Raw genomic sequence first — 26,565 nt, 5'->3', positions numbered from 1 at the left:
CCATGCTAAGCCGACAAAAATGACTCGCCCAACAGGGCGTCCTTGAGATTTCCAGGCCACAGGACCCCACGTCCCTGCGAGCTTTCCCAGTGCCGACCACGCGGGGACTGCTCCGCAGCTCCGCACGCGCGCTTCTCCACCGGTACCCTCTGGCCGGGCAGGAGGTGGGCTGTGCCTGACTCCTGGGCGTGAAGAGTGGGGAGCAGAGGACTCGAGTAGCGGGCGACCGCCGCTCATCTTTGCCCGCTCCCCCGCCGCCCTTGGCGGAGGCGGTGGAAGCTGTCGCCGCAGTCTTGTGGGCCAAGGCTAAGCACCTCCATCCGTGTCCTTAATCCCCCTGTCTACCCTTTAGCGTGGTGTAAATCCGCAGGAGAGGCCAGGCGACTTGCCCTAGGTCACAGATTAAGTGGCAAAAAGGAAGTTTTGAAGCGAACTTTTATGACTCAGTACTGTCCACAGAGTTTAGCCGGAGAGAGGCCAGACTTGAGGACCGCCGACTTTCAGTTTATTATTTTAACACTACCGGTAACCAGGGGGCTCCTTTGGGACCCGGTGTAGAATTGTAGCGCGTCACCAGCCTCGGTCTCCCCAGCCGGAACATAAACAAGCACAGGGTTCTCCGCAGACCGATCCCAGCCCAGGTGCCTGGCAGCGTCTCTCTACTGAGAACGCTCAGCCAGCCCGCGTCACCGCGGCCGAGCGGGTGGGTGGGGTTTGCTGCACCGCGGCGGCGGAGGCGGCGGCGGCGGCACCAGCTAGTGGGTCCTCCGGTGACTCCGGGGCGGGGCTGCGGGGAGGGTGCCCCCCGACTGAACGACTTCTCCGGAATGGGGGGTGTGGCTGGTCGGCCAGCATCATCGGGGTGGGAGAAAGGGTCCGCTGTTTCTGGCGGCGCAATCCTCAAGGCCTGCTGCTAGAGATGCTCTTCCTCTCGGTGAGTTGTTTTGCTGTTTTTGTTGGCTGGGATGTTCTCTTAGTCACGCCCCACGAAGGAGGAAGGAACAGGCCACCTTGGTCGGTGTGGCCTTGATTGGACTGGGCAAAGGGGAATTGAGCAGCTGCTCTGCACGGCCTCCTGACTTCGGGCTATCGTAATCCTCAGCTGCGCTCTGCGTTCAGTTTCATGCAGGCTCTTGGGAAAGCTGGTGCTGCTGCTGTTGTCTGATTCCGGCGGACAGACCTTGGGACCGGGGCCGTCGCTGGCAGCTGGAGATGGCGGACACAAGATCGGTATATGAAACTAGGTTTGAGGCGGCTGTGAAGGTGATCCAGAGTTTGCCGAAAAATGGTAAGTGCACTGGGCTCCCTGTTAAAGCCTCTCAGCTGGTGTAGTCTACCTTATTTTGCGCCCCCTCCCATTCAGTCATTAATAGTAATGTAATTGAAAGGATGGTACTGAATGTGAGTTAATTACCCCCTGATCTTTGAGGCCAAAGGTGGACGTATTATCCAGATTTTAAGTAGTTTATATCGTTGAAAACAAGTCTTCTCACTTAATAACTGTGGATTTGGGTATGTAAAAAAAAAAATCTGGTGCTACATAACTCAAAAGTGTAATCCAGACCTTTAGAAACTTTTGATATGAAACGTAAGGAAAGAACAAATATATTCACTTGTAAAATGATTATTTTGACTATGATATGTCTACATACGGTTTTCTTCATTTATGTGTCCTGTTAACCATTTGCAAAACTTTTTGTAATTTTGTCTGACAAGTGTTAAGGAATTTTTTCCACCACTATATGTTAGTTTTCTTTCTGTTCTACGTAGAGAAGCTTGGGAAGGGAGACTTTCACTTTTTAATTCATATGCGTTTGCAATATGATTTACATTTCATAATAAATTAGATTAAAAATTATCTTAAGCATTGTTACCAATGCTAGATTTGTAAGCCACGTCAAACATAGCATTACTATATTACTATAATATTTAATGTCTTCTTGTGTTCATTTGTCATCTTTGAGTGAAGTATGAATAGTTAGTCAGCATAGTTTATTTCAATAAAATTCTTCAAGTACAGTTTTGGAAGCTTGTAGGGCATTTATTACCATCCATGTTCCTGCACCCCTCCAAAATAGTGGCGGAGGCTGTAATCCCAGTTTCTTTGGAGGATCAGGAGGGCTGGAGTTAGGGCTCAGGAGTCGAGCATTTGCCTAGTGTGTCCACGCTGTAGGCTTAATGGTGTTTTATTTTACACCTTTAAAATTATATTGGAAGAGGATACATGGAAAGCTAAAGGATAAGTACAAATGAGCTAAATGAAGGGAAGAAATAATAAACTCAGTATGTCACCTTAGAAAAGTGACATAAACTGAGTAGTGGTGGTACATACCTTTAATCCCAGCACTCCAGAGGCAAAGGCAGGTGGATTTCTGAGGCCAGTCTTATCTGCATAATGAGACCCTATGTCAAAAAACAAAACAAAACAAAACCAATATAGGAATTTAATTAGATATTTTTTAAAATGTTCAATTAAGAATGAATATTTATAGGAAAGTATGATTTAAGAGTTTTATGTAAGTAATATGTTCACTTTTTTTTTTTTTTAATTTTGAGACAGGGTTTATTATATAGCACTGGCTGTCCTAGAACTCACTCTCTAGACCAGGCTGGCCTTGAACTCACAGAGATCCTCCTGCCTCCGGAGTACTGGGATTAAAGGTGTGTATACCACTGCTCAGTTTATGTTCACTTTTCTAAGCCATGCATTTTATAACTTTTTGAAAACTGATAAGCTAGACCTGATCTTTTAATCCTTGCTGCTTTATTTTTTTATGCCCTACTTAGTATTAAGACACACACACACACACACACACACACACACACACACACACACACTGCATACACATATAGGTAATGGATTGCAGACCAGGCAGTTTGGGCTACATAGCAAGATCCTGTTAAAAAACAAAACCAAACCAAAGTATTGCAAAATTAAGATAAACTTGTAGCTCAGTGATAGATACTGCCTGAGTCCTTGGGTTCAATCCTCAATATTTCAAAACAAAAACAGGAGCAAGAATGGCTCAGTGGCAGAATAGATACTTAGCAGGCATGAGGCCATCAATAATACAGACAAAACCAGGGGTTGGTGGCTCACAACTTTAATCCCAGCACTCAGGAGGCAGAGGCAGCTGGATCTCTGTGAGTTAAAGGCCAGCCTGATCTACACAGCAAGTTCCAGGACAGGCTCCAAAGCTATAACAAAACTGTGTCCCCAAATCACCCAAAATAAAATAATAAGACTAAATAGATAAATAAAATTGTACAGACAAAAAAAATCCATCCCCCAAAGTAAAAGACAAAAACGGCACTTGTGTTAGACAACATTCAATGTTATGTCCCTAAAGGTAATTGGTATTGACTGGACCACATTTGCTACAATGAATATTTAAATATTTTTGTAGTTTTTCCTTTTTTTCTTTTTTTGAGACAAAAACTTAATATGTAGCTTATGCTGGTCTCAAATTTGGGAGATCTTCTTGCTCCTGCCTCCCAAGTTCTGGGATTATCTATCATGACTGGCTTATAATACTTTATTTATTTTATTGCCTGTTTATTTATATTTATTTATTGGCAGTAGTGGGGTTTGAACCTGGACCTTGATCATCCTAAGCAAGTTCTCTACCATTGTGCTATATCTCCAGTCCTATTTTAAATTGTTTGGTTGGCTTTGAATTAATTTGCAACGATAACTTGTAGCCTTTGTTATTTATTGCCCAATTTTTATTTAAAGCGTAAAGTAATGAGGGGCTGGAGAGATGGTTCAGTGGTTAAGAGTACTTGCTGCTTTTTCAGAGGACTCAAGTTTGTTTCCTGGCACCTATACCACCTATAACAACTGCTCTGGGGCATATAGGGTCTCTCTGGCCTCCACAACTACTGGCATGCTTATGTATCTATACAGGAGCACAAATAAAAATTACAAACAAATCTAAGTTAATGAATTATATGAAATATGTGTTTGATAGAACCTTAGTTGTTAGACATGAATTGTTAGGTAATATTCCTTTTTTTTTAATCTTTTATTTATGTGTATAGGTATTTGCTTCCATGTATGAGGATGTTGGGTATCCTGGAACTGGAATTACAGACATTTGCAAGCTGCCATGTGGATGCTGGGAATTGTACCCAGGTCCTCTGGAAGAACAGCTAGTGCTCTTAATGGCTGAGCCATTTCTCCAGCTCAAACACTATTTTCTGTTTCTTTTTTTTCAAGACAGGGTTTCTCTGTGTAACAGTCTTGGCTGTCCTGGAACTTGATTTGTAGACCAGGCTGGTCTTCAACTCAGAGATCCTCCTGTCTCAGCCTCATGAGTGTTTGGATTAAAGGCATGTGCCACCACTACCCATAGATAATATTTCAAACGAATATGTTATATATGTCATAAGAACGTCTTAGGACAAAAGTAATGCTGTCTTACATATAGTATATTCAGTATATGCTCTCAGTTTTGATTTATATTCATTATAATATTTACCATTTACTTAAGCCAATTAAACTTATAAACTTTGTTAGCTTACTGAAGATATCAGATGGAGTTGTTTAATTAGAATGTTTGTGTGTGCGAGTGCACAGTTGTGGAGGACAGGGACAATTTGCAGGAGTTAATTTTCTCTTTCCACGGTGTCTTGGTTACAAGGGCCTTAGATGTGCTTAGTTGTCTCATCAAGTTGTCTCATCCCTCCTCCTTTTACTCTTTTACTGTTGTTGAAATTTTAAATTTAGATTTGTGTTACTAACTCATTTTAACTGTGGTTTTTCTATTTGTATTCTTTGCTATATAAAGAATAATGATTTTTTTTTTAATACTGTGTCTAAGCAATACTCCTAAATGTTCATTTTTTTATATATAGGTAGTTGTTACTGTGATTTTGGAATTAATTATATACTCTTGGCCAAACTTGAAATACTAGTTTTCATTTTGTATATGTTGTAATTTCTAGTTAAAAAAAAAAAAACAACTATTAGCTTTTGATTACTTCATGCACTACTTGATATATAATCTATTATCTTTAAACTACCTTTATGATTATTATTTTTATAACAGTTTTCATTTTTAAAAGTAATGAGCACTAGGATGGAGAGATGGCTCAGCAGTTAAGAGCCTTCTTGCTCCAGAGGACCTGAGTTCAGTTCCCAAATTCCTGTTACTCTAGCTAGCATCAGGGGATCCTATGCCCCACGGCATCCTGCAGGTTGGAACCCAGGCGGACACATATACACACACACACACACACACTACACGCCCCCCAACACAACACTGAGTTTTTTTTAAACAGAAAAAGGGAGAATCTGCATACCTACCTAGTATCCTGAAACATCTCCTTCTAGCATTTTTATGCATATTTTGTTGTACTTCTTGGCACAATTATTCCTCTGTAGACTAGGGTGGTCTGGAATTTACTATTTACTGGTCATCCCATTTCGGTCTTTACCTGACTGTAATCCTTTTGCCTCTACTTCCTAAATACTGAGATTACAGATGGGTAACCTTACTTGGTATACTGTACCGTTTACACACACACACACATACACACACACACACACACACACACATACCAACCACACTTTGTTTAGGTCTTATTGTATATGTTTTTCTTTTTTTCCTTCTTAATGTGTGTGACTATTTTGCCTGCTTGTATGTCTATGTATTTTGTATGTGTCAGGTGTCCATGGAGACTGGAAGAGATTATTCAGATACTCTGGAGATGGAGTTACAGAGGGTTGTGAGTTGCCATGTGGGTTTTGGGAATCAAACCTAACTACTGAGCCATCTCTGCAACCCCTATTTATGGCCTTTTTAAGATGCTTTCTTCTTTACCCCATTTAATAGCAAGCCATGAAATTTCTTATGTCATTATTTGTATTTCTTTGCAGTATACTTAGGGCTATAGTTATAAATTACTCTTTTAATAGATATAATTAATTGAAATTAATATTTCAATATATGGCTTTTTATTGGATATTGTATAAAGTGTAACTTTAATAATCAAAGTGAGCATGAGGCTTTTGTTTTTGTTTTTCCAGAGAGAATTTCTCTCTATCTTTGGAGCCTGTTCTGGAATTCGCTTTGTAGATCAGGCTGGCCTCAAACTCACAAAGATCCACCTGCTTTGCCTCCTGAGTGCTGGGATTAAAGGAATGCACCACCATCCAGCATCATTAGGCTTTTGATGAGGAGAATAGGTTGATTATTGTGGGAACATAGTAAGTTCCACGTCAGCCCAGTTTACATAGAAACTGAGTAGCATAAGTGAAAAGCTGTATGTTTACTTCAGTTATTAAACCTTTAATATTAATTATCAACTTCTTGGCAAAATTTCCAGTTTTCACTAGATAAAGGACTTTGGGAAAGCCAGTTAGTATGAACTTTGGTAATTAGTAATAAAATAATAATAATAATAACAACAACAACAACATGTAACAGATTTCTCATTTCTACTTCTAATTTTGGACACATTAATTTCTTTGAAGATCTTCATATTTTTTTAATGTCATATCTGCTGGTTATTTCAGTTACATTTGTAAAATGGTTGCTAATTTATTTATTGAACTGATACTGTTCTTTTTTTGTTTGTTTTAGAGTTTTTTTTTTAACATTTTATTTATTATGTAAACAACATTCTGCCTCCATGCCAAAAGGCGGCACCAGATCTCATTACAGATGGCTGTGAGCCACCATGTGGTGGCTGGGAATTGAATTCAGGACCTCTGGAAGAGCAGCCAGTACTCTTAACCTCTGAGACATTTCTCCTGCCCCTGATACTGTTCTTAAAAGTTTTAACTTTCAGCCTGGCAGTGGTGGCACTTGCCTTTAATCTCAGCACTCAGAAGGCAGAGGCAGGCAAGCAGGCAGATCTCTGTGAGTTTGAGGTCAGTGTCCTCTACAAAGTGAATTCCAAGACAGGCTCCAAAGCTACACAGAAGAGTTTTAAACTTTTAGAACTTTTTGAAACCAAAGGAGAACAACTAATACCTGATGTTTTTCCGGTAGACATAAATGATCTGAATTATAAAGAGATGTAGCCCAGGAGTGGTGGCTTCTGCCCTTATCTTAGCAATCAGGAGGCTGATTCAGAAAGTGTTGTGAGTTTGAAGCCAGCTTGGGCTACATAGCAGTTCCAAGCAAGCCTGACCAAACAGTGATAGACTTTATTTGAATAAAACCAAAGCAAACAAGAAGCCACTACTAGGGTGGTCTGGCTCAGCTAACTAATATACAGCTTCACTTTATGAGTTGCAGTCCCACATGGTCTGTATTAATGTTTGTTTTCCATAGGATCATTCCAGCCAACCAACGAAATGATGCTCAAGTTCTATAGCTTTTACAAACAGGCAACTGAAGGACCCTGTAAACTTTCAAGGCCTGGATTCTGGGACCCCATTGGAAGATATAAATGGTAATTTCATTTACAGAGCTAAGGAAGCATTTTCATATTAGTCAATTAATTACACAGCTGTTACTTATGTGTTTTGTGCATAAAGCCTCCTAGGTATTGCTGAAAATTTTATTCTTTAAGTGTCCTTAATACACTTTACATAATTAGGAAAATCTTGGGGAAGCTAGGAAGACAGCAATGCTGTGGATAGGTACATTACAGATAGAAAATGTTTGCATTTAGTCTTCCTTTCCTTTTGTGGAGGTTTCTCCCATCACTCCTAGACCAATCCCTCCATATTAAATGAACAAGTTTGCTGTTGGTAGTACAACTCAGTAATTCTAATAGAGGCAGGAGGATCAGGAATTCAAGGCTATCTTTGGCTACATAGTGAGTATGAGGTCAACCTTTGCTATCTGAGATCATTTATCAAAAAAAAAAAAAAAAAAAAAAAAAAAAAACAAACATCCGTATCTCTTTGAACTGCCAAAGAAAATAGTGGCTTTTGCTTGTGAAGTGAGTTGTTTGCTTTGAGACTTTAAGGTAATGTGTAACTAGGCATGACTCAGGGACTGCTATATTAACTTTGGTCTAAGATGACTCCTGACCCACTTGTACTTGAATAGAATATTGGTTTCTAATGTTATAGGTAAGAGTCATGAGATATCTAGGCATTTTATCATTTTCTGAATTGACTAATACTTGTGAGCAGCTGATATGTTTACTACTGCAGATTTATAAAATCCTGACTTTATCAATGGAGTATGATAATTAGTGCATCATGTTTTTAAAATAATGAAGTCACTGGATTCACAGATGGAAGTTAATTTTTTTACTCTAGAGATGACCTTTGGCAGTTAGCTGCTTTAAAAAAATGTATGATGAGGGGATTTGTGTTATTTTTTGAGACACTCTCATCCTAAAACTCATATGTAGCCTTGAACTTTGGCTCTCTCTGCCTTCCTAGTATTGAGGTTATAGGCAATATTACAGCATGAACTACGATACCTAGTTTATTCCATTCTAGGGATTGACCCCAGGGCCTTGTGCATGCTAGGCAAATACTTTTACCAACTGCTCTACATCCTCAGTCCTATTCCATCTTTATTTCTAGTATATAAATTAGTTATACATTTAAATTAGTGGAAATATTTTAACCAGGATTTCTACTTATGTGCAACATGACTTTCACAGTTCTTATAGTCTTCTAAACTATTTACTACTGGTACTATTCTTTTTTGAGGCTGGAGAGAGTTGGCTCAGTGGTTAAAAGCACTTGGTACTCTTGCAGAAGCCTTGGTTTTGGTTCCTACCACCCACACTTTGTATCTCACAACTGCCTGTGACTCCAGTTCCAGGGGATATGAAGCCTTCTGCCAGGGCAGTTGCATGCAAATGGCACAACATACATATATTCAGGCTCACATATACACAAAAAATAAAATATAAACTAGATCTTTTGGGCTGGAGACGTGGGTCAGTGGTTAAATGTATTTACTTTTGCAGAGGACCTAGGTTTAGTTCCCAGCACCCATATAGTGGCTCACAACTGCTTGGAACTCCTGTTCCAGGGAATCCAACAACCTCTTCTGGCTTCTGTGAGTTCCTGCACATACATAAGCTTCTGCAAACAAACATGCATTCATGCAAATTTTTAAAAAGTCCTTGAAAACCTTTAAAGGGTCCTTAGGAAATATTTATGAATAGTTTATAGTCTTCTGTGGCCTACATATATGTGAATGGGTTGAATGCTTAATGTTTAAAATACTCTTATATTATATGTTCAAAAGTTATCATAAAAGGGGACATAAGGCTATTTGCATGCAATATACTTTGAGCACATTCCTCCCATATTCTGCTACCTCCCCTTTCTCCTCCCTCTTTCATCTCTCTCCTCCCCCATTAGTCTACTCAGGGTTTCTCTGTTTCACTTTCATGTCATCAGTACAGACATGCTTTTATGAGAGAAAACATGATGTTTGTCTTCCTGAGATTGTTTTAATTCATTTCATATGATTTTCTCTAGTTGTATCCATTTTCCTGTATTTAGCATAACTTTATTATTTAATGGGTTCAGGCTTGAGCTAGCATGCCTAGCTCAAAAATCAAGTATCTTTTTGTTATTACTTTTATATTTTCATTTCTAGGGATGCCTGGAGTTCATTGGGTGATATGACTAAAGAAGAAGCCATGATTGCATATGTTGAAGAAATGAAAAAGGTAGAGAATATAATTCACAGTAAAGAATAAAAATAGTCAAAACAGCTTAAATATCCTTTGTGTGTGTGTGTGACAGTAGTTGTGGTTGAACCCATGTTATTCAACTACTCAACTATTGAACTGTGTGTCCAGCACCTCTAATTTAATGTTTTGTTTTGTTTTTGAGACAAGGTCTTAATGTAGCTTTAGCAGCCTCAGAGTTAATCTGTGGCAGATCCCTGTGCTTTCTGAGTGCTGCAATTATGGACAGGCCCCATGCAGCCCAGTTTTATGTGGTTTTGGAGATATACCCCCTTGGCCTCATGCATGCAAGCCAACCATACTGACTGACTACATACATGCATAGCCTTGTCTGATGATCATAAAGAAATTCCTTTTGAACATAAAGGAAATATGTAATAAGCGAATTAGTCTCCCCACCTTCTAGAGGATTTTTAATTATTTTTATTTGGAAAATTCAGAATGATATTTTGCTGTTTTCTTTTTAGTATTGCCTATGCTACTCTTTGCTGTGCCCTTTGTTACATTTTCACAACTTTTGTTTAGTGGCCTTTGGAACAGAGGGCAGTAAATTTTTTTGGCTGTTATCTATTTCAGTGGCACAGAAACAAAGGAGTCCTTCAAAAGCAGAGAATTAAAAGGCATTGTGCTTTGATAATTATTTCTTTTTAAAAAGTTACACAGAGTTATTTATGTCTGTGTCATGGTGTCATGGATGACATTCAGAAGACTGGTGTAGGACTTGGTTCTCTGCTTCCCCTGTGTGGGTTTTAAGGGTTGAACTCAGGTTGTCTGGCCTTTACTCACTGAGCCATCTTTCATTTATTTATTTATTTTTGAGATAAGGTTTCTCTGTGTATAACAGCTCAGGCTGTCCTAACACTCACTCTGTAGACCAAGCTGCTCAAACTCACAGAGATCTGCCTGCCTCTGCCTCTGGAATTCTGGGATTAAAGGCGTGTGCTACTACTGCCTGTCCACTGAGCCATCTTACCAGCCTCTTTCTTAACCACAAATAGTGTTTAGAAATGTTCAGGATACATTTCTATAATGCAATATTAGAGTTGAACTGACATTGATACTTATCCATTTTTCCCTATCTAGTTTTATTAAGTAATGATTTAGCTACAGTTTAAAGTAAGAAAGGGAACTGGGAATGGTGATTTGTGTTTGTAATTTCAGCAATCTGGACTCTAAAGCGTGAGTATTGTTAGGAGTTGAGGCCAGCCTGGGCTGCAGTGCTAAGACCATGTCTCCTCAGGACATGGTCAAACACCCTTTAATCCCAGCCCTGTGGAAGCTCTACTGTTTTCTGTTTTTTAATAAACTCCAGCTTTTAATGGACAACTTAAAGATTATCTATGAAGCCCTCATAAAATAGTCTTGCATGAAAATATTTTAAAGTAAAGTAATTTTAATTTATGTGTATGTGCCTGAGTATATGTGGACCACATGCATATAGGAGCCTTCACAGGTCATGAGTTGCAGATGGTTGTGAGCCCCCATATGGGTGCTGGGAACCTAATCTGGGTCTTCTTTGAGAATATCAAGTTCTCTTTAACAGCTCCAGGAGTACTTTTAGATCTTTGGTATATGTATCTTTAGTATATTTGAAAAAATTTAATTTATGTGCATTATTAATGTAGTCCCTTTGGAGAGTCTGCTAATAAGCTTCAAATCTAAACATTATCAACAAACTGGAAATAGTACATTTTGTTCAAATACAGACCAAGTTAATAGTTTGTGATTTTACAGTATTTCTTTCTCTTAATTACAGATTCTGGAAACGATGCCCATGACTGAGAAAGTTGAAGAACTGCTGCATGTTATAGGTCCATTTTATGAAATTGTAGAAGACAAAAAGAGTGGCAAGAGTACTGACTTGACCTCAGGTTGGGCAATCTTGTTTCTTTTCAAGACACAGAGTCTTGTATACAAGCTTGGGCCAGACTGGCCTCTAACTCACCATCTTCCTGTCTCAATCCCTCATGTTCTGGGGTTACAGGCATGTCAGCACTGTTTTACTTTTTTTCTTTCATTTTCTTTTTCTTAACTCAGCAACTGATATATTATGCAACCATTAATACCTATGTGTCTAATTTTCTCTTTTACTTTCACATGCAAGTCCGATTGGAGAAAATCTCCAAATACTTAGAAGGTAGGAATAATGAAATCCATGTAAAATGCCTGTTTAAAATTGATAGGGCAATGGGACCGGAGTGATGGCTCAGTGGTTAAGAGCACTGGCTGCTTCTTGCTCTTCCAGAGCTGGTATGATTCCTAGTACCTATGTCAGGCAGCTCACAACTGCCTATTACTCCAGCTCTAAGCTATCATAAGATGCTTTCTTGGCTTTGTGGTTACCTGCACACACATGGAATATACTCATATACCTTCAAATACAGAAGTAAAAATAAGTAATGGGGCTGGAAAGATGGTTCAGTGGTTAAGAGCACTGGCTGCTCTTCTGGAGGTGCTGGGTTCAGTTCCCCTAGCATCAACATGGTGGCTCACAGCCACCTTCAACTCCAGTTCTAGAGGATCTCACGCTCTCTTCTGACCTCTGTGAGTACCAGGCATGCAAGTAGTGCACAGGCATACATTCAGGCAAAACACCCAAATAGAAAATAAAGTGAAATATTTAAAAATATTAATAGAAAAATAAACAATAAAAAAGTTTAAGGAAAAAGTAATTCTTCACAAATAAATAGAACATACATTTATGAATTGTTATTTAAAGCAAACACATTGTATGGGATACTAAAATATTATTAAACTCTGTTTTAATGTGCCAAGTAGTTTACTTTTATATTGCAAAGAAGAATTGATAGTTTTTTGTGCTTGTTCATTTTTCTGTTTTGTTTTTGTTTATTTTCAAGACATGGTTTCTTTTGGTACCTGGCTGCTCTTGAGCTTGCTCTGTAGACCAGGCTGGCCACGAACTTGGAGATCTGCCTGCCTCTGTCTCCCAAGTGCTGTGATTAAAGGTGTGCAACAGTACCACACACCTTGTTTATTCTTAATTGAATTAAAAAAAATTACTGAGTGCACTCATGCCATAGTGCTGAGAATAAAGGTCAGAGAGAAAATTGTGGGACTCAGTTATCTTTACCATGTGAGTCCTGGGGCTGAAATTCAAGTCCTCAGGCTTGGTAGCAAGTGCCTTTACTTACTGAGTCATCGCACTGGCCAGTTTTGTTCTAATAAATGCTTTTGCTTTATGAAATACATTATTAATACTATTAAGCAAATGTCTTTCCAGCTTATTTTTAAAATATTTGTTTATTTAGAAACAGTTTCATGTTGACAGCACTGGTTTTAAACTCATTATGTAGATGAGGATGGCCTTGAACCCTGGGTTACTGTTTCTACCTTTCAAGTTGTTGGGTTATGGAAATTGTGCAATCATGCCTGGCTGCTTGCTTGCTTATTTCCTTCTTTCTTTCTCACTTTCTTTCACAGGATCTTGTTATATATAGTCCTGGTTGGCCCAAAACTTTCTTTGTAGAGGAGACTGATCTGGAACAGTTATCTTCTTTCTTCCACTTCCTGAGTACTGGAATTTTTTTGTTTTTGTTTTTGTTTTTCAGACAGGGTTTCTCTGTGTAGCCCTGGCTGTCCTAGGACTCCCTCTGGACCAGGCTGTCCTTGAACTCACAGATAGAGATCCGCCTACTTCTGTCTCCTGAATGCTGGGATTAAAGGTGTATATCACCACTGCTTGTTAGATACTGCAATTTTTATGTTTTGTAAGATGGGGCCTCACTGTAGGCCTGGTTGGTCTAGAACTCACTGTGTAGCCCAGGCATTTGTTGTTGTTGGTATTCAGAAATTTTCTGTACATTTGAGCATGCCATATATAACAGATTATTTTAAAGAATTATTTTATTTTTTTATGTGTGTGGTGATTTTGTCTGCAGATGTGTTTATGCATCACTTGTAGGAGGTCAGAAGAGGGCATCAGGTCTCCTGGAACTGGAGTTAAACATGGTTTGTGAGCTACTTTGTGGGTCCTGGGAATTGTGCCCAGGTCCTCTTGAAGAATAGACAGTGTTCTAAACCAATGACCATCTCTCCAGCTCCTAGATCATTTTGTAAAAAGATTTATTTGTATTTTATGTGTATGGGTGTTTTGTTTGCATGTATGCCTGTGTACCACTTGTGTGCCTAGTGCCTGGGGAGGTCAGAAGAGGGCATCAGATCCCGGAGGACTGCAGTATGGATGATTGTGAGCAAACATGTATGTGGGTGCTGGGCATGGAGTCTAGATCTTAAGCAGCCAGTGCTATCAACTGCATTCTGGTCTCTCAGCCTCTTAGGAGTCTTTTGTTCTTTATGAGGTTAAAGAAGCTCTGTTTTTTTTTTTTTAACCATTTTTCTTCACCATTTTTATAATATGGTAATCATGTGACTTTTGCCATTTAGTATATTGATATGGAATTTTACATAGATGTTTGGATGTTGAATAGTGTTCATTATCACATAACTGCATTGATGTTATATTTTCTGCTGTCAAGTGGTTTTGTTGCAAATGTCTGTTTGGTGAAGGTTCTTGTTACATTTGATAAAGATGTTCATGGGTGTGAGTTTCTTTTATGTGTGTATGTACTTGTTTTTATTTTTTTCTTGTTCTTTTAAAAATCAAAAAAATTCTGCCCTCATGCTTAGCATACACAAGGTCCTAGACAAAAACCCTTTGGTATGTAATACAATACTTTAGGACTAGGAATGACCATTATTATTAGAATATTTGCTTACCATGGGTAACACTCATAGTCTGATTCTTAGAACCAAAAAAACAAACTATGGAGATGTCATGATTCTCTAATAGAAAATAGACTTGAAGTTTTAGTCTTTTTTTTTTTTTTTTTTTTTTTGGTTAGGTAGATTTAAATTTTAAGAATGTAGGTTTCACTGTTAAAGGTGTATGGGTATTTTGGAATTTAATGTAATTGGATCTTTTTCTTTTTAATGATTTTTTTTTCAGACAGGTTTTCTCTGTGTAATAGCCCTGGCTGTCCTGGAACTTACTTTGTAGACCAGGCTGGCCTTGAATTTACAGAGTACCACCTGCCTCTCTGCCTCCCGTCACCACTGCCTGGATATTTTGATGATTTTTAAAGTTAGGTTCTGTATCTGTGCGCGTGTGTGCATGCATATGTACATGCCCCAGTGTGATTGTGGAAGTCAGAGGGTAGTTTGCAGGAGTTGGCTTTTTTCCATCCTATGGTTCCTGAGAATTGAGTTAAACTCAGATCAAGGTTGTGTCAGACACCTCTACCCACTGAGACATATTGCTGGTGCCAAAGTAGATTTTTTTTTTTGTAAGAAAAAGCCAAAAAGTTTATGGTAAAAGATCACTTCTCTTTTTCTGCTTTTTTGTTTTTGTTTTTATTGTTGTTTCATTTGATTTTTGACAGGATTCAGTATATAGACTATGCTGACCTGAACTCAAGATTCCTCTTGCCTCAGCCTCCTGGGGTAACACCTAGCCCTTTCTACCTTCTTTTAGTGTTCATTAGTATGCTATTAAAGACTATGCAGACAGTAGTCACTGTTGTTTTTCAAAATGCGGTCCAGAATTCAACAGCAGTGGTAATACATGAGACCCTTATGGATATGGACAAATTTAGATCACTCTAAAACTACTAATTCCAGCTTTGTACCCTAATTAGATCTCGGTTGATTGTTCAGCACATTGCAGTTTGTGTCTTCTCATAGGGTAAACTTTGGCCAATACAATTTTCTTCTTTAGGTGATAAAATTGATGTTTAAAAAAGTTTATATCACTGGCAGTGTTGTTGTACACCTTTAATCCCTGCACTCAGGAGGCAGAGGCAGGTAAATCTCTTGAGTTCGAGGTCAGTCTAGTCTACAAAGTGAGTTCTAGGATAGCCAGGACTGCACAGAGAAATCCTGTCTTGAAACTCATCCCCAAAAGTAGTAAGTCAGTCAGCCAGTCTGCCTGCCTATTTGTCTGTCTGTCTGCCTGCCTGTCTATCAATCTACCATCTACATTATCAATACATAAAAATTAGGCTGTATACCCCAGACCCTAAAGATAATTAAAAAAAAATTAAAAATTTAAATAGTGCCTATTTGGCAGCATGAATGCTGAAATTGAATAATGAAGTGATTATCATGGCTTCTATGCCAGGATGATAATACTGATTCATGTAGCATTCTATATCTAATGGGAAGAAATCAGGCGGGAATGGTGGTATATGCCTGTAATTCCAGCACTTTAGAAGCAGAGGCAAGAAACTTGCTGCAGGTTTGAGTCCAGTCTGATCTACATAGTGAGTTCTAAGCCAGCCAGGGCTGTAGTGTGAGGCTTTATCTCAACAATTTCAATGGAGCCCAACTATATTATCAAGGAGAGCAGAGAGACTGCCGGTAGGGTTAAAATATATTGATGTTTTTGGCAGCTAGCAAATAGTTTTTCTTTTCTTTTTTCTTTTTTCGAAGGAGAGCAGGGAGACTGCCAGTAGGGTTAAAATATATTGATGTTTTTGGCAGCTAGCAAATAGTTTTTCTTTTCTTTTTTCTTTTTTCGATTTCGGTTTTTCAAGACAGGCTTTCTTTCTAGCTTTGGAGCCTGTCCTGCTGTCCTGGAACTCACTCCGTAGACCAGACTGGCCTCGAACTCACAGAGATTCACCTGTCTCTGCCTCCCAGGTGCTGGGATTACAGATATGCACCACCATCTCCTGGTGAAAATTGTTTTTCATTTACTAAGTATGAAGGTCATTTATGTTCAAGCTTATTTTTTTGATTAATGCTAACTTCAAAATTAGTTCTCCTTTGGTTTCAGAAATGATAGTTCAGATAGCATTATCATTTTTATTTTTTAGGTTATAAAAACTTCCTTTTTATCAAGGATTGTAACATGGAAGAGATTTATCAAATAAAATGGAAAGTTTCCAATACATTGAAACATAAATCCATAAGTCACCATAAATACAATACCCAATAGTAAAAACTGCAATGGCAAATTCACATCATCCCTGTAACAGCCATGATCTGATTTTCATGTGCTTCAGAGAGATGGCAAGTATGGTCTGCTGGATACAGAGCACACTAGGTCTTTGAGGTCACACTCATCTGACAGGTTGTGACATTGGTGGCTCAGCTCAAGAAGCAAAACAGGTACCAGCATATTCAAACTATACTGAATGGACATCCTTTAAATTTCAAAGTGAAAAATAAGAAAGCAACATAATTATGCTTTCAGAAAGATGGTAGGAAGGAAGGACAGTTGTGTAAAGCTTGAGGCTGAAAGGTGGTTCAACAGCTTCATTTCTTTGGCTTCTTGGGTAGTGGCTGCCGGAATAGTAAAATGTGAGGTTCTGGTTCATGGATCATATAATGGACCCATCCCTGACTCTGCTGAATGCCAAGATTTCTCCATTCAGATTCAGACATCAAATGAGTTTTAGGGACCAGCTTGGCTATGCCCTTGGGCAACATGACATGCCAGTACTTGAAATCTGCATCATCGTATTGACCAAATAGTAAATTTGTTTGTGTGACATGACTGATCTGCCCTAGGGCCCTCAGCTCTTTGCCACTGGCCTCTAGACAACTTCCAGCAGCACCAGACAGCATTATCATTTTTGTTGTAAACTGGCAATTGAAGTAATTTGTGTAGTCATAAATGAGTAAAATAATAACATTATATTTTTAATATTTATATTTTATGTGTTTATGTGGAACTGGAGTTATAGACAGTTATAAGCTACCATGTAGGTGCTAAAACTGAACCTAGGTCCCTTGGAAGAGCAGCCAGTGCTCTTAACTGGTTTTGTTTTGTAAATTCAAGCATTAAGGTGTATTAGCGCATTACTGATTTAGCTTTTTCCTGTCATGTTGTAGATCTTGGCAATGTTCTGATCTCTTCAAATGCCAAAGCTGTTAATGGGAAGACTGAGAGCAGTGATAGTGGGGCTGAGTCTGAGGAAGAAGAGGCCCCAGAAGAACTAAAAGGCGCAGAGCAGAGTGACAGCAGTGGTAAGGCTTGGATAACTAATAGACATGAGAACATTTGAGCTGATTTAATTTATTTATTTTTGTATATTAATATGTGTGGTGGCATTTAAGATATTGATTGTATATCAAGGTTTTCAGTAGATCACAAAATGCTCTACTATGGAATATGCAGACAGCTACACTTATTAATGAAATAGGTATTAGTTGAGGGTGGACAAATAAGTGCAGAATATAATATATTATGCTATTTTAAAAAGGGGCATTACTTTATTATGTATATGGGTGTTTTGTCTGCATATATGTCTGTGTACTATGGTACATGTAGTGTCCTCAGAGGCCAGAAAAGGGCATTAAATCCTTTGGAACTAGAATTACAGATAGTTGTGAGCTGTTGTATGGGTGTAGGGAATAGAACCCAGGTCCTCTGGAAGATCAGCCAGTGCTCTTAACTGCTGCCATCTCTCCAGCCTTTTTTATACAATGTCTTAATTTTAATTTTTGGGAAATAATGCTTTAGTTGTCCCTGGCTGGCCTTGAATATGCTCTTTAGCTGGGGATGACCTGAACTTCTGATCCTCCTGCTACTATGCTCAGTTTATGTGTTGTTGGCATTTAAGGCCAGGGCTTCATTAATGTCACACAAATACTCTAACAACTTATCTATTTCCCTAGCCTCATGTTTGTATTATTTTAAGGTGTTATTTCCAGTGTGGTTATATGCATGCGTACTAAATTTTTTAGCATTTTATAAAAAATAGAATTAACATAGAAAATAGAAAGCAGGCATAAACTTTACTTCCTGAGGATTGAATCCAAGACCTGACACATGCTGCACAAACATGAGCTATTCACTCAGCTCTTAGTATTTTGAGACTGAGTTTCTCTATGTAGCTCAGGGGTAACCTCAATTTTAACAATTCTGATCTGTTCTCTTGAGTGTTGGGATCACCTCAGGCATACATTTTGATGAAGGAGTATTGGAATCATGGGGCACCACATTCTGGTGCCCTGTTAGTAAAAGGACAAGTCATTCCAATTCTGGAAAGGAAAGAGGCATGAAATTGCACAACTTAGCTTTGCTTCTGCACTCTGTTCTTTATTGATCAGTTTACTAGTCTGGCAAGCCTCTTCCTTTCTAGGTTTCTAGAGCAGTTTGTCTTGAGATAATGTGAAAACATTAGGACATTATTTTAGGGGATGGAGAGGTGGCTTAGCAGTTAGGAGCACTGGCTGCTTTTCTGGAGGACCTGGGTTCAATTCCCAGCACTCACATGGCAACTCACAGCCACCTGAACTCCATTTTCAGGGGATCTAATGCCCTCTCGTGGCCTACTAGGACACTGAGCATGCATGTGGTATACAGACATACATGTTGGCAAAACACCCAACACTTAAAAATAAAATAAAAAATAGATTTAAATTTTTTATTTTTTGTTTTTAGAGACAGGTTATCTCTGTATAGTCATGGTTGTCCAGAAACTTGGTATGTAGATCAGGCCTCAAATTCACAGAGGCTGGCCTGCTTCTGCCTCTTAAGTGTTAGGATAAAGGGGATATGCTGTATGTGCCCCCACCCACTTTTTTAAAACATGTTCATTATTTATTTGTTTATTTATTGTGTATGTGTATGCAGACACACACATGTGTAGGAGGGTGTTTGTGTGTCCCAGTGCACATATGGCAATCAAAACTTTGGGGGTCAGATCTCTCCTTACATCATGTGTAACCTGGAAACTGAACTCAGATCATCAGACTTTACAGCAAGTGCATTAACTTGTTGAGATACATAACTCTAGCTCAAGAGATTATGTTTAGAGACAGGTTTGTTGATGTTCCCATACAGGCAGGAGGCTGAGGCAGCAGGATTGCAATGAGTTCGATCCCAGCCTCAATTACAAAGTTAATAGTAAGCCATTTAAAGCCATACAGTGAGACCCTTTTTCATAAAAACAAAATGCATGGTTTGTTGTGGTGGTGGACATGTTTAATTTCAGTATTTGTGAGGCAGAGGCAGAGGCAGAGGCAGAGATAGGTCAATCTGAGAGTAGAGTTATATAGTGAGACCCTGTCTTGACAAAACAACAAAAAATAAACAAACAAGAAAACAAAACAAAACCCCAAAACAAAAAAAGAACTAGATATTATTTTAAATCCTTTTTTACTTTTAGATTTGTTTTGTTTATGTGTGAATCTGTGTGAGCATATTGATGCCTGTAGAGGCAGAACAGGATATCAGCTTCTCTAGAGCTTAAACTCTAGGCAGGTGTAAGTCTGATCCTCATGGGTGCTGGGGAGAGAACATGAGTCCTCTGAAGAACAGGAAGATTATAACTGCTGGGCTATCTCTGCAGTCCAAGATGGTGATGTTTTTAAAGGATTTGGGGATCCACACATTTCTCCTATCCAGATAGGAAGCCCTTTTAAAGGATTGTGGTGATTGGGATTGACTATAGAGAGTCTAGATGTTTTTTTTTTTTTTTTTTTTTTTTTTTTGTGAGATAGGGTCTTTTAGTGTAGCCCTGACCTGGTATTCTCTATGTAGACCTCAAATTCATAGAGATCTACCTGCTTCTGCCTCTTGAGTGCTAGAATTAAAGACTAACCATACCTGGTTACTAGGTTATGCATCTCACCTCCTTTTTCCCTCCCAAGATAAGAAAATGGTGAATAAATCAACAGATAAGAATTTGGAAATCATCGTTACCAATGGCTTTAAGAATAGCTTTGTTCCGGATACACACAATGATGTTCATACCAACTTGTTCCCGAGCGGCAGAAGCAATGAAGAAGCAAAGCCTGTAGATCAGAGCTTGGAGCAGGCTGGAAACACTGTTGTCTGTGTTAACCAAGGTATTGTTCTCAACTCCTTCTTTGTCTGACCTTTTTCCTACAGCTAAAATATTCTTTAAACAATTCAGAGATGTTTAGGAATAGTTTAGGACTTAAAATCTCTTATTTAGTAATGTCTTCTTAGGGTTGTTAATACTACTATAAGGGTTTGTTACTCTGAAACAGTGAATTAGATGGAGCCAGAATGCTTTCATATGTTTGTTTCTTTTTTATGTTTTCATGGTGTGTAGTTGTGTGGGTACCATGGTAAGTCTGTGGTAGGTCTATGGAGGTCAGAGGACAACTCCATAGAGGTGGCTCTATTTTCCCATCATTTGGGTTCTGGGGATTGAACTCAGGTAGTCAGGCTTGGCAGTAAACTCCCCTACTTTCCCAACCATGGAGTGTTTTATCAGGGCCCAGCTCTGTATAGATCTGGTGGCCTAGAAGTGGTAGTGGTTCTCCTGCTTTTACCTCCTAAGTCTACCTTTAATCCTCTCAGTTAACTATATATTATATGCTGTGTATAATATATTTATAATATACACACTATAATTATATGTTTATATAATGTATTTATTGACCTGGAGCCAGTGGGGGGATACCTGTAATCTCAGCACTTCAGAAGCTGAGGCAGGAGCATTGTGGATTTGAGGCTAGCCTGGGATGCATACTAAGTACTGTGACTTGGTAAGCCAGATTTCCTTGTCAGAATGAGTGTAATATTGTACTGATGAGTTGTGAAAAATAGAATGAAATATGTTTTTACTATCTTAGAGTATAATTATACTGCCTGGACATTTGTTCATATTTAGATACAAATGATGATCACAGTGAAGATGCTTCAGGAATTCATCATTTGACAAGTGATTCAGACAGTGAAGTATATTGTGATTCTATGGAGCAATTTGGACAAGAAGAGGTAAAGATGACATTTTCCAATTACAAATTTTCACAGTGGTATATCAAGTTTGTAGAATACAATATGATATTCATGCATAAAAATGCCTTAATGAAACCCATTACTTTGTATGCTAATGAAAACTAACAAAATGCAAATATATATATATATATATATATATATATAGAGAGAGAGAGAGAGAGAGAGAGAGAGAGTGCATAACTTCTGTTAGTAGCTAATAAACTTGTACATTGCTTTGTAAACATATCTTCTGTAGGACAAAGTGCTTGTTCTGCAAGCCTGCAGACTTGAGATACCCAGAACCTGTGTAAGGCTGGAGTATGTTTGTAATCTTAGTGCTTCTATAGTGAGTTGGGAGCTGGTGACAGGAGAATTCCTAGAAGTTCACAGGCCAGCTAGGCTGCTGTATGTAGTGATGAATGACAGAAGACCTTGTTTCAGGTAGAAAACAAGTACAGACATCTGAGGTGGTTGGCCTTTAAATACCACATGTATGCTGTGACACTCACTGCTAAAATAACAGCCATGAACACATTGAAGAACACACACACACACACACACACACACACACACACACACAAGGTATAAAAATACCTTGAAGAGATTTAAACATTTATAGTTTTATGTTTGTGTGTAAATTAAAGTGTATAATAAGGATGGGGGATGATTTAGTGAGTAAGATCACTTGCTGCACAAGTATAGAGAAAGGATCTGCGTTTGAACACTCAGTGTCCATATTTTTATTATTTTATTATTTTTTTGTTCTCCTACAGCCTTATCTCCTGTTTTTATCTTAATGGATTATCAAACTGTCTTGTCCTCAGAGCTTTTTTTCTCTTACTCTCTGTGTTCAGTTTTTTAAGACCATTATTATGCTGTTGAAAGCCCTCAAACATCTTCCATCCCAACTACATTGATGGTTCATTGTCATTATGAAGTCTTTGATTTGTCTCATATTCATTTGTTCTTTTTTGATTTTGTTTTGAATCAGGGGCTGATTGTGTAGCTTTGGCTGGCCTGGAGCTCACTCAATAGAACAGGCTGTTCTCTAACTCGTAGAGATCTTCTTGCCTCTGCCGAGTGTTGGAACTAAAGGCACGCGCCACCATGTGTGGCCCATTCTCATTTGTTCTTAGTTGAAGTTCCATCATTTTTTTTTTTTTTTGGAAGTCTTTCCTGGCTAAGCCTCTGCCTGATTCCAGTAAGGGTTAGGCATTTATCAATTGACTTCTGTAGTATCTGCCACATACTGTTTTTCATAAATCTTATCAGACAATATAGCAACAATCTTTTCTGACTCCCTTAGGCTATGAGCAAGGATCCTCTTTGCCTAGAGTTGCCTAGAGTTAAGTGTAGTAACTAAGGTAAGCATGTCTTTATATCTTGAGTGATTGATTGACTCTTGGGAAACCGTACTTTTTGCTCATCGAGAAAATCATGCATATCTCAATTATTTCCTCTATATGGGGAGCTGAGTACAAGCTGAAGAATATTTTAAAGAAATATTTTCAGCAGGAACATGATAGGACCCTTTTAGAAAACAGTTGTTATATCATTTATATTTATAACTTTTAACTGTCATTTTAAATTTGTAGACTTTAGTAGACAGCTTTATGTCAAACAATGGACACTTTCAGTATTGCTTAGGTGGCGATCCCAGTCACCACTTGGAAAGCTCTGGATTTTGTGAAGATGCTCAAATATCTCCTGGAAATGGAAGTGTTGGGAAAATGGTAGCAGTGGGGGGAAAAGGTGGTGAAGTGAAGCACGGAGGAGAAGATGGCAGAAGTGGCAGCGGAGCACCACCCCGTGAGAAGAGAGGAGAGGGTGAGGACTTCTCTACCGCCAGAAGAGGGAGAGGTGCGTATTCCTCCTTCACTCACTCATCCTCCTTTCTGATGCAGTCTCATTGTCTAGCTCTCGCTGGCCTAGCTCTTTAGTGATCCTTCTACCTCTGGCTGCCAAGCATTGGTGTGGCAGTGCCCGGCTTTGTTTTTTTAATCATTTGTGCAGTGTTTTCTAAAGTAACTTGTGTGTGTCTATGTCTATGTGTGTACTCTACGTGTAATGGCATGCATGTGGAAATTAGAGGGCACCCAGGCCATGAGGCTTGGCAGTACATGTCTTTACCTGCAGAGCCGCGTTGGCAGCCTATTATGCAGTATGTCTAAGGAATCACATTTATGCTTTGCTTTTCTCTCTCAACCGTCAGTGACTGCCCTAACTGTGCTGCCACTTTTGAGTCCCTGTGTAAGTCAGAATTATTTATCTTTGCCTTATTTGGGTTAATGGAGATCATTTAAAGCTGACAAATCAATAAAAGCTAAGGAACATTGAACACTAAATAATTGACAATAGTGATGTGGGCTGGTGGCAGCAGGTTAAGTGTGCTTGCTGCCAAAGCTGACAACTTGGGTTTAGTCCCTGAGTGGAAGGAAATAAAACTGATTTCTACAAGTTGTCCTCTGACCTTCAGTTCCCTTCCTTGGCATGAGCATGCCCTCTAACCTGACACAAAATAAATAAAGAAATGTAACAATAATAAAAAAGGAATAGTGATGTGAGTAGGGAGTAGACTAGATATGAGTGTTTAAAAAAAGTAAATATATTTGTTATAATTATTTTTGGTATGAAATAAAGATACTGTGAAAAGAAAAGAATGAGAGAGAATGAATACATAAAATTATAGTATAGAGAGCTGTTGGTGATGGCATAGGCCTTTAATCTCAGCACTCCAAAGGCAGAGGCAGAGGCAGAGGCAGAGGCAGATGGATCTCTGAGTTTGAGACCAAACTGGTTTGCAGAGTAAGTTCCCTGCCCCAAATAAATAAATAAATAAATGAACAAACAAACAAACAAACAAACAAATAAATAAATAAATAAATATTATAGCATAGAACAAGAGGTGTATCTCTGTCATAGCTTGTGTTCAGTCCCCACCACTGAATGAGAAAGGAAAGGGAAAAGGATTGAGAAATAACCATCTGGACGAAGTATGGATAGTCTCAATTTTCAATATGGTTATGTCCCAGCACATCCCTTATTATTTGTGAATATCATAAGTTGAATATGCATGTAGCCTAACTGCCTTTACTACACTCAGAATACTTGCATTGGCTTACTCTTGGGTAAAATCATCTAACAAAAAGCCCATTAAAGCAATATACTATATTTCATGGACTGGAGAGATGGATAGATGGAGAGATGGTGGTTAAGAGTATTTGTTGCTCTTGCAAAGGACCTGGGTTCAGTTCCCAGCATCCATATCAGAGGGCTTACAACTACCGGTAACGACAGTCCCAGGAATTGAGCACCCTCTCTGGCTCTTTGAGCACCTGCTTGCACATTCTCTTTCTTTCTCACTCTCTCATACACACAGATAAATCTTAAAAAAAACAAAACAAAACTGTACTTCAGGTGAAAAACACAGTTGTTATATGGGTATACTTTTGCACCATTGTAATATTGAAAAATTATAGGTAGAATCTGTGCATTTAGTAGAAATATTTGTACACTGAATGCATAAAAGTAGAGAGGAAAATCAGTAAGGGATTGGATTGGTTTCCTAGTATTCAGTCCATTGACTTTAGATGTAGCTCTTTCCTTGTATCATAAATAGAACTGTATCTAGAACTCAGATTAACTGGGGTGTGCTTTAACACTTGATCTCCTACTTACACAAATTCTGAACAAGGTGTAGGAAAGGCAAGAAGCAAAAATCCCTTGGCTTATGTTATGAGGAAAGATTTGTAACACTCCATTTCTGCAAAAATACACAGTAATAAAAACCATTAGCTGTGCTAGGGATGTAGTTCAGTGGTAGAGTGCTTGTCTCATACATGTGAGACATAGGCTCAAGCCCCAACACACACACACACACACACACACACACACACACATATTCAGGGAGAGAAGGTAGGGCAGGAGGGAGGGAGCACATATAAAGGACAAACACAAGAAACAACAAAAAGTCTGTTAGCTTTCTGAAAAATAAGTTGGCTATACTAAGAACCTTGACAAATTTAATATCTTTTGATCCAGTAATAATTATTGGAATCTGTCCTAAAGGAGGTGTGATGGTTAATACTGGTTGCTAACTTGAAGACTTTAGAGTCACTTAGGAGATAAGTCTCTGGGCATGCCTTGGAGGGATGTTTAGATTGGGTCAGTTGGGGTAGGAATTGAGCTGAGCACTTGTACACATCATGCTCTGCCTCTTCACTTGAGACCCGTGTGGCCAGTAGCCCCATGCCCAGCTGCCATACCATTCCTGCCATGATGGCCTTGGCCTTGACTGGAAGTCATACCAAACCTTCCTTGCTTTGCTCAGGTGCTTTGTTGCAGGAAAGTTACTAACATAGGACACAACAAAAATTTAGAGATGGGTTTATATACAAAGGTATTCATTGCAACATTATTTGTATTAGCAAAAATGTGAATCTGAAGTCCAAGAGCTGGTAAAATCACTCGCTACAGCACACACCTGATGACCTGAATTCAATCACTGGAACCCACAGTGGAGGGATAAAAACTGGTTTCTGAAAGTTGCCCTTTACTTTTACACATATTACATGATGCACACACACATCCATTCATTTGTATCTTACAGTCACACATACAACACATAAATACATACAATACTTGTGGGTTTTTTTTTTTTTTTTTTTTTTTGAGACAAGATTTCCCTATAGAGCCCTGACTGTTCTGGAACCCTCTATTTAGACAAGACTGGCTTTGAACTCACAGAGACCTCCTTGCCTTTACTTCACAAGTGCTGGGATTAAAGGAGTATACTACCACGCCCAGCCTTAAAACAATTGGTGTTATTTTTTTTTTTTTTTTTTTTGAGATAGGGTCACATGTATCCTAGGCTAGCCTTGAACTAGCCCAAGCTGACTCTGAGTTTCTTCTTCTCTTGGATCTACCTTCCAAGTGCTAGGATTACAAGCATGTGCTACCATACCTGGTTTTTATATTAGCAAAAATTTATAATCACTTAAGTCAGATGTACAAAATGATTGGGTTAGTTACTTCATGGTTCATATTAAGGAATTTATATAACCATGTAAGTTTTTGGAATAAGAGTCAATGATGGAGATAAATGTTTGTAATATGATCTTAAAAATTGTACATAATTATGAAGACAATTTTTAAATCTATTCATATAAAAAGAAATAGCCATATAGAAAAATCTTAGTAGTTAGATATTTAATATGTATAAG

The 26,565-nt window shown here is 38.6% G+C and overlaps 1 protein-coding gene across 3 annotated transcripts in view; it reads left to right on the top strand.

The window, feature by feature from the left end:
- Acbd5 (acyl-CoA binding domain containing 5) overlaps positions 1 to 26,565 on the top strand; it is a 35,757-nt gene that overhangs the window by 237 nt on the left and 8,955 nt on the right. Inside the window, exons 1-10 of one of the 3 annotated variants that reach the window (XM_051205587.1) lie at positions 771 to 934; positions 1,120 to 1,288; positions 7,284 to 7,404; positions 9,531 to 9,603; positions 11,381 to 11,495; positions 11,729 to 11,761; positions 17,479 to 17,613; positions 20,245 to 20,442; positions 21,237 to 21,343; positions 22,981 to 23,203. In XM_051205587.1, the coding sequence (XP_051061544.1) occupies positions 920 to 934; positions 1,120 to 1,288; positions 7,284 to 7,404; positions 9,531 to 9,603; positions 11,381 to 11,495; positions 11,729 to 11,761; positions 17,479 to 17,613; positions 20,245 to 20,442; positions 21,237 to 21,343; positions 22,981 to 23,203 (1,189 nt within the window). In that variant the 5' untranslated portion in view covers positions 771 to 919. Of the gene's footprint in view, positions 1 to 770; positions 935 to 1,119; positions 1,289 to 7,283; positions 7,405 to 9,530; positions 9,604 to 11,380; positions 11,496 to 11,728; positions 11,762 to 17,478; positions 17,614 to 20,244; positions 20,443 to 21,236; positions 21,344 to 22,980; positions 23,204 to 26,565 lie in introns of those variants that run through there. The other 2 variants (XM_051205589.1, XM_051205588.1) reach the window with 2 other exon arrangements.

The sequence above is a fragment of the Phodopus roborovskii genome, unplaced genomic scaffold (genome assembly GCF_943737965.1).
Source record: "Phodopus roborovskii unplaced genomic scaffold, PHOROB, whole genome shotgun sequence".
In the NCBI taxonomy this organism is placed as follows: Eukaryota; Metazoa; Chordata; class Mammalia; order Rodentia; family Cricetidae; genus Phodopus; species Phodopus roborovskii.
The sequence above is the reverse complement of the archived record's forward strand: the minus strand, read 5'-3'. Positions and strand labels throughout refer to the sequence as shown.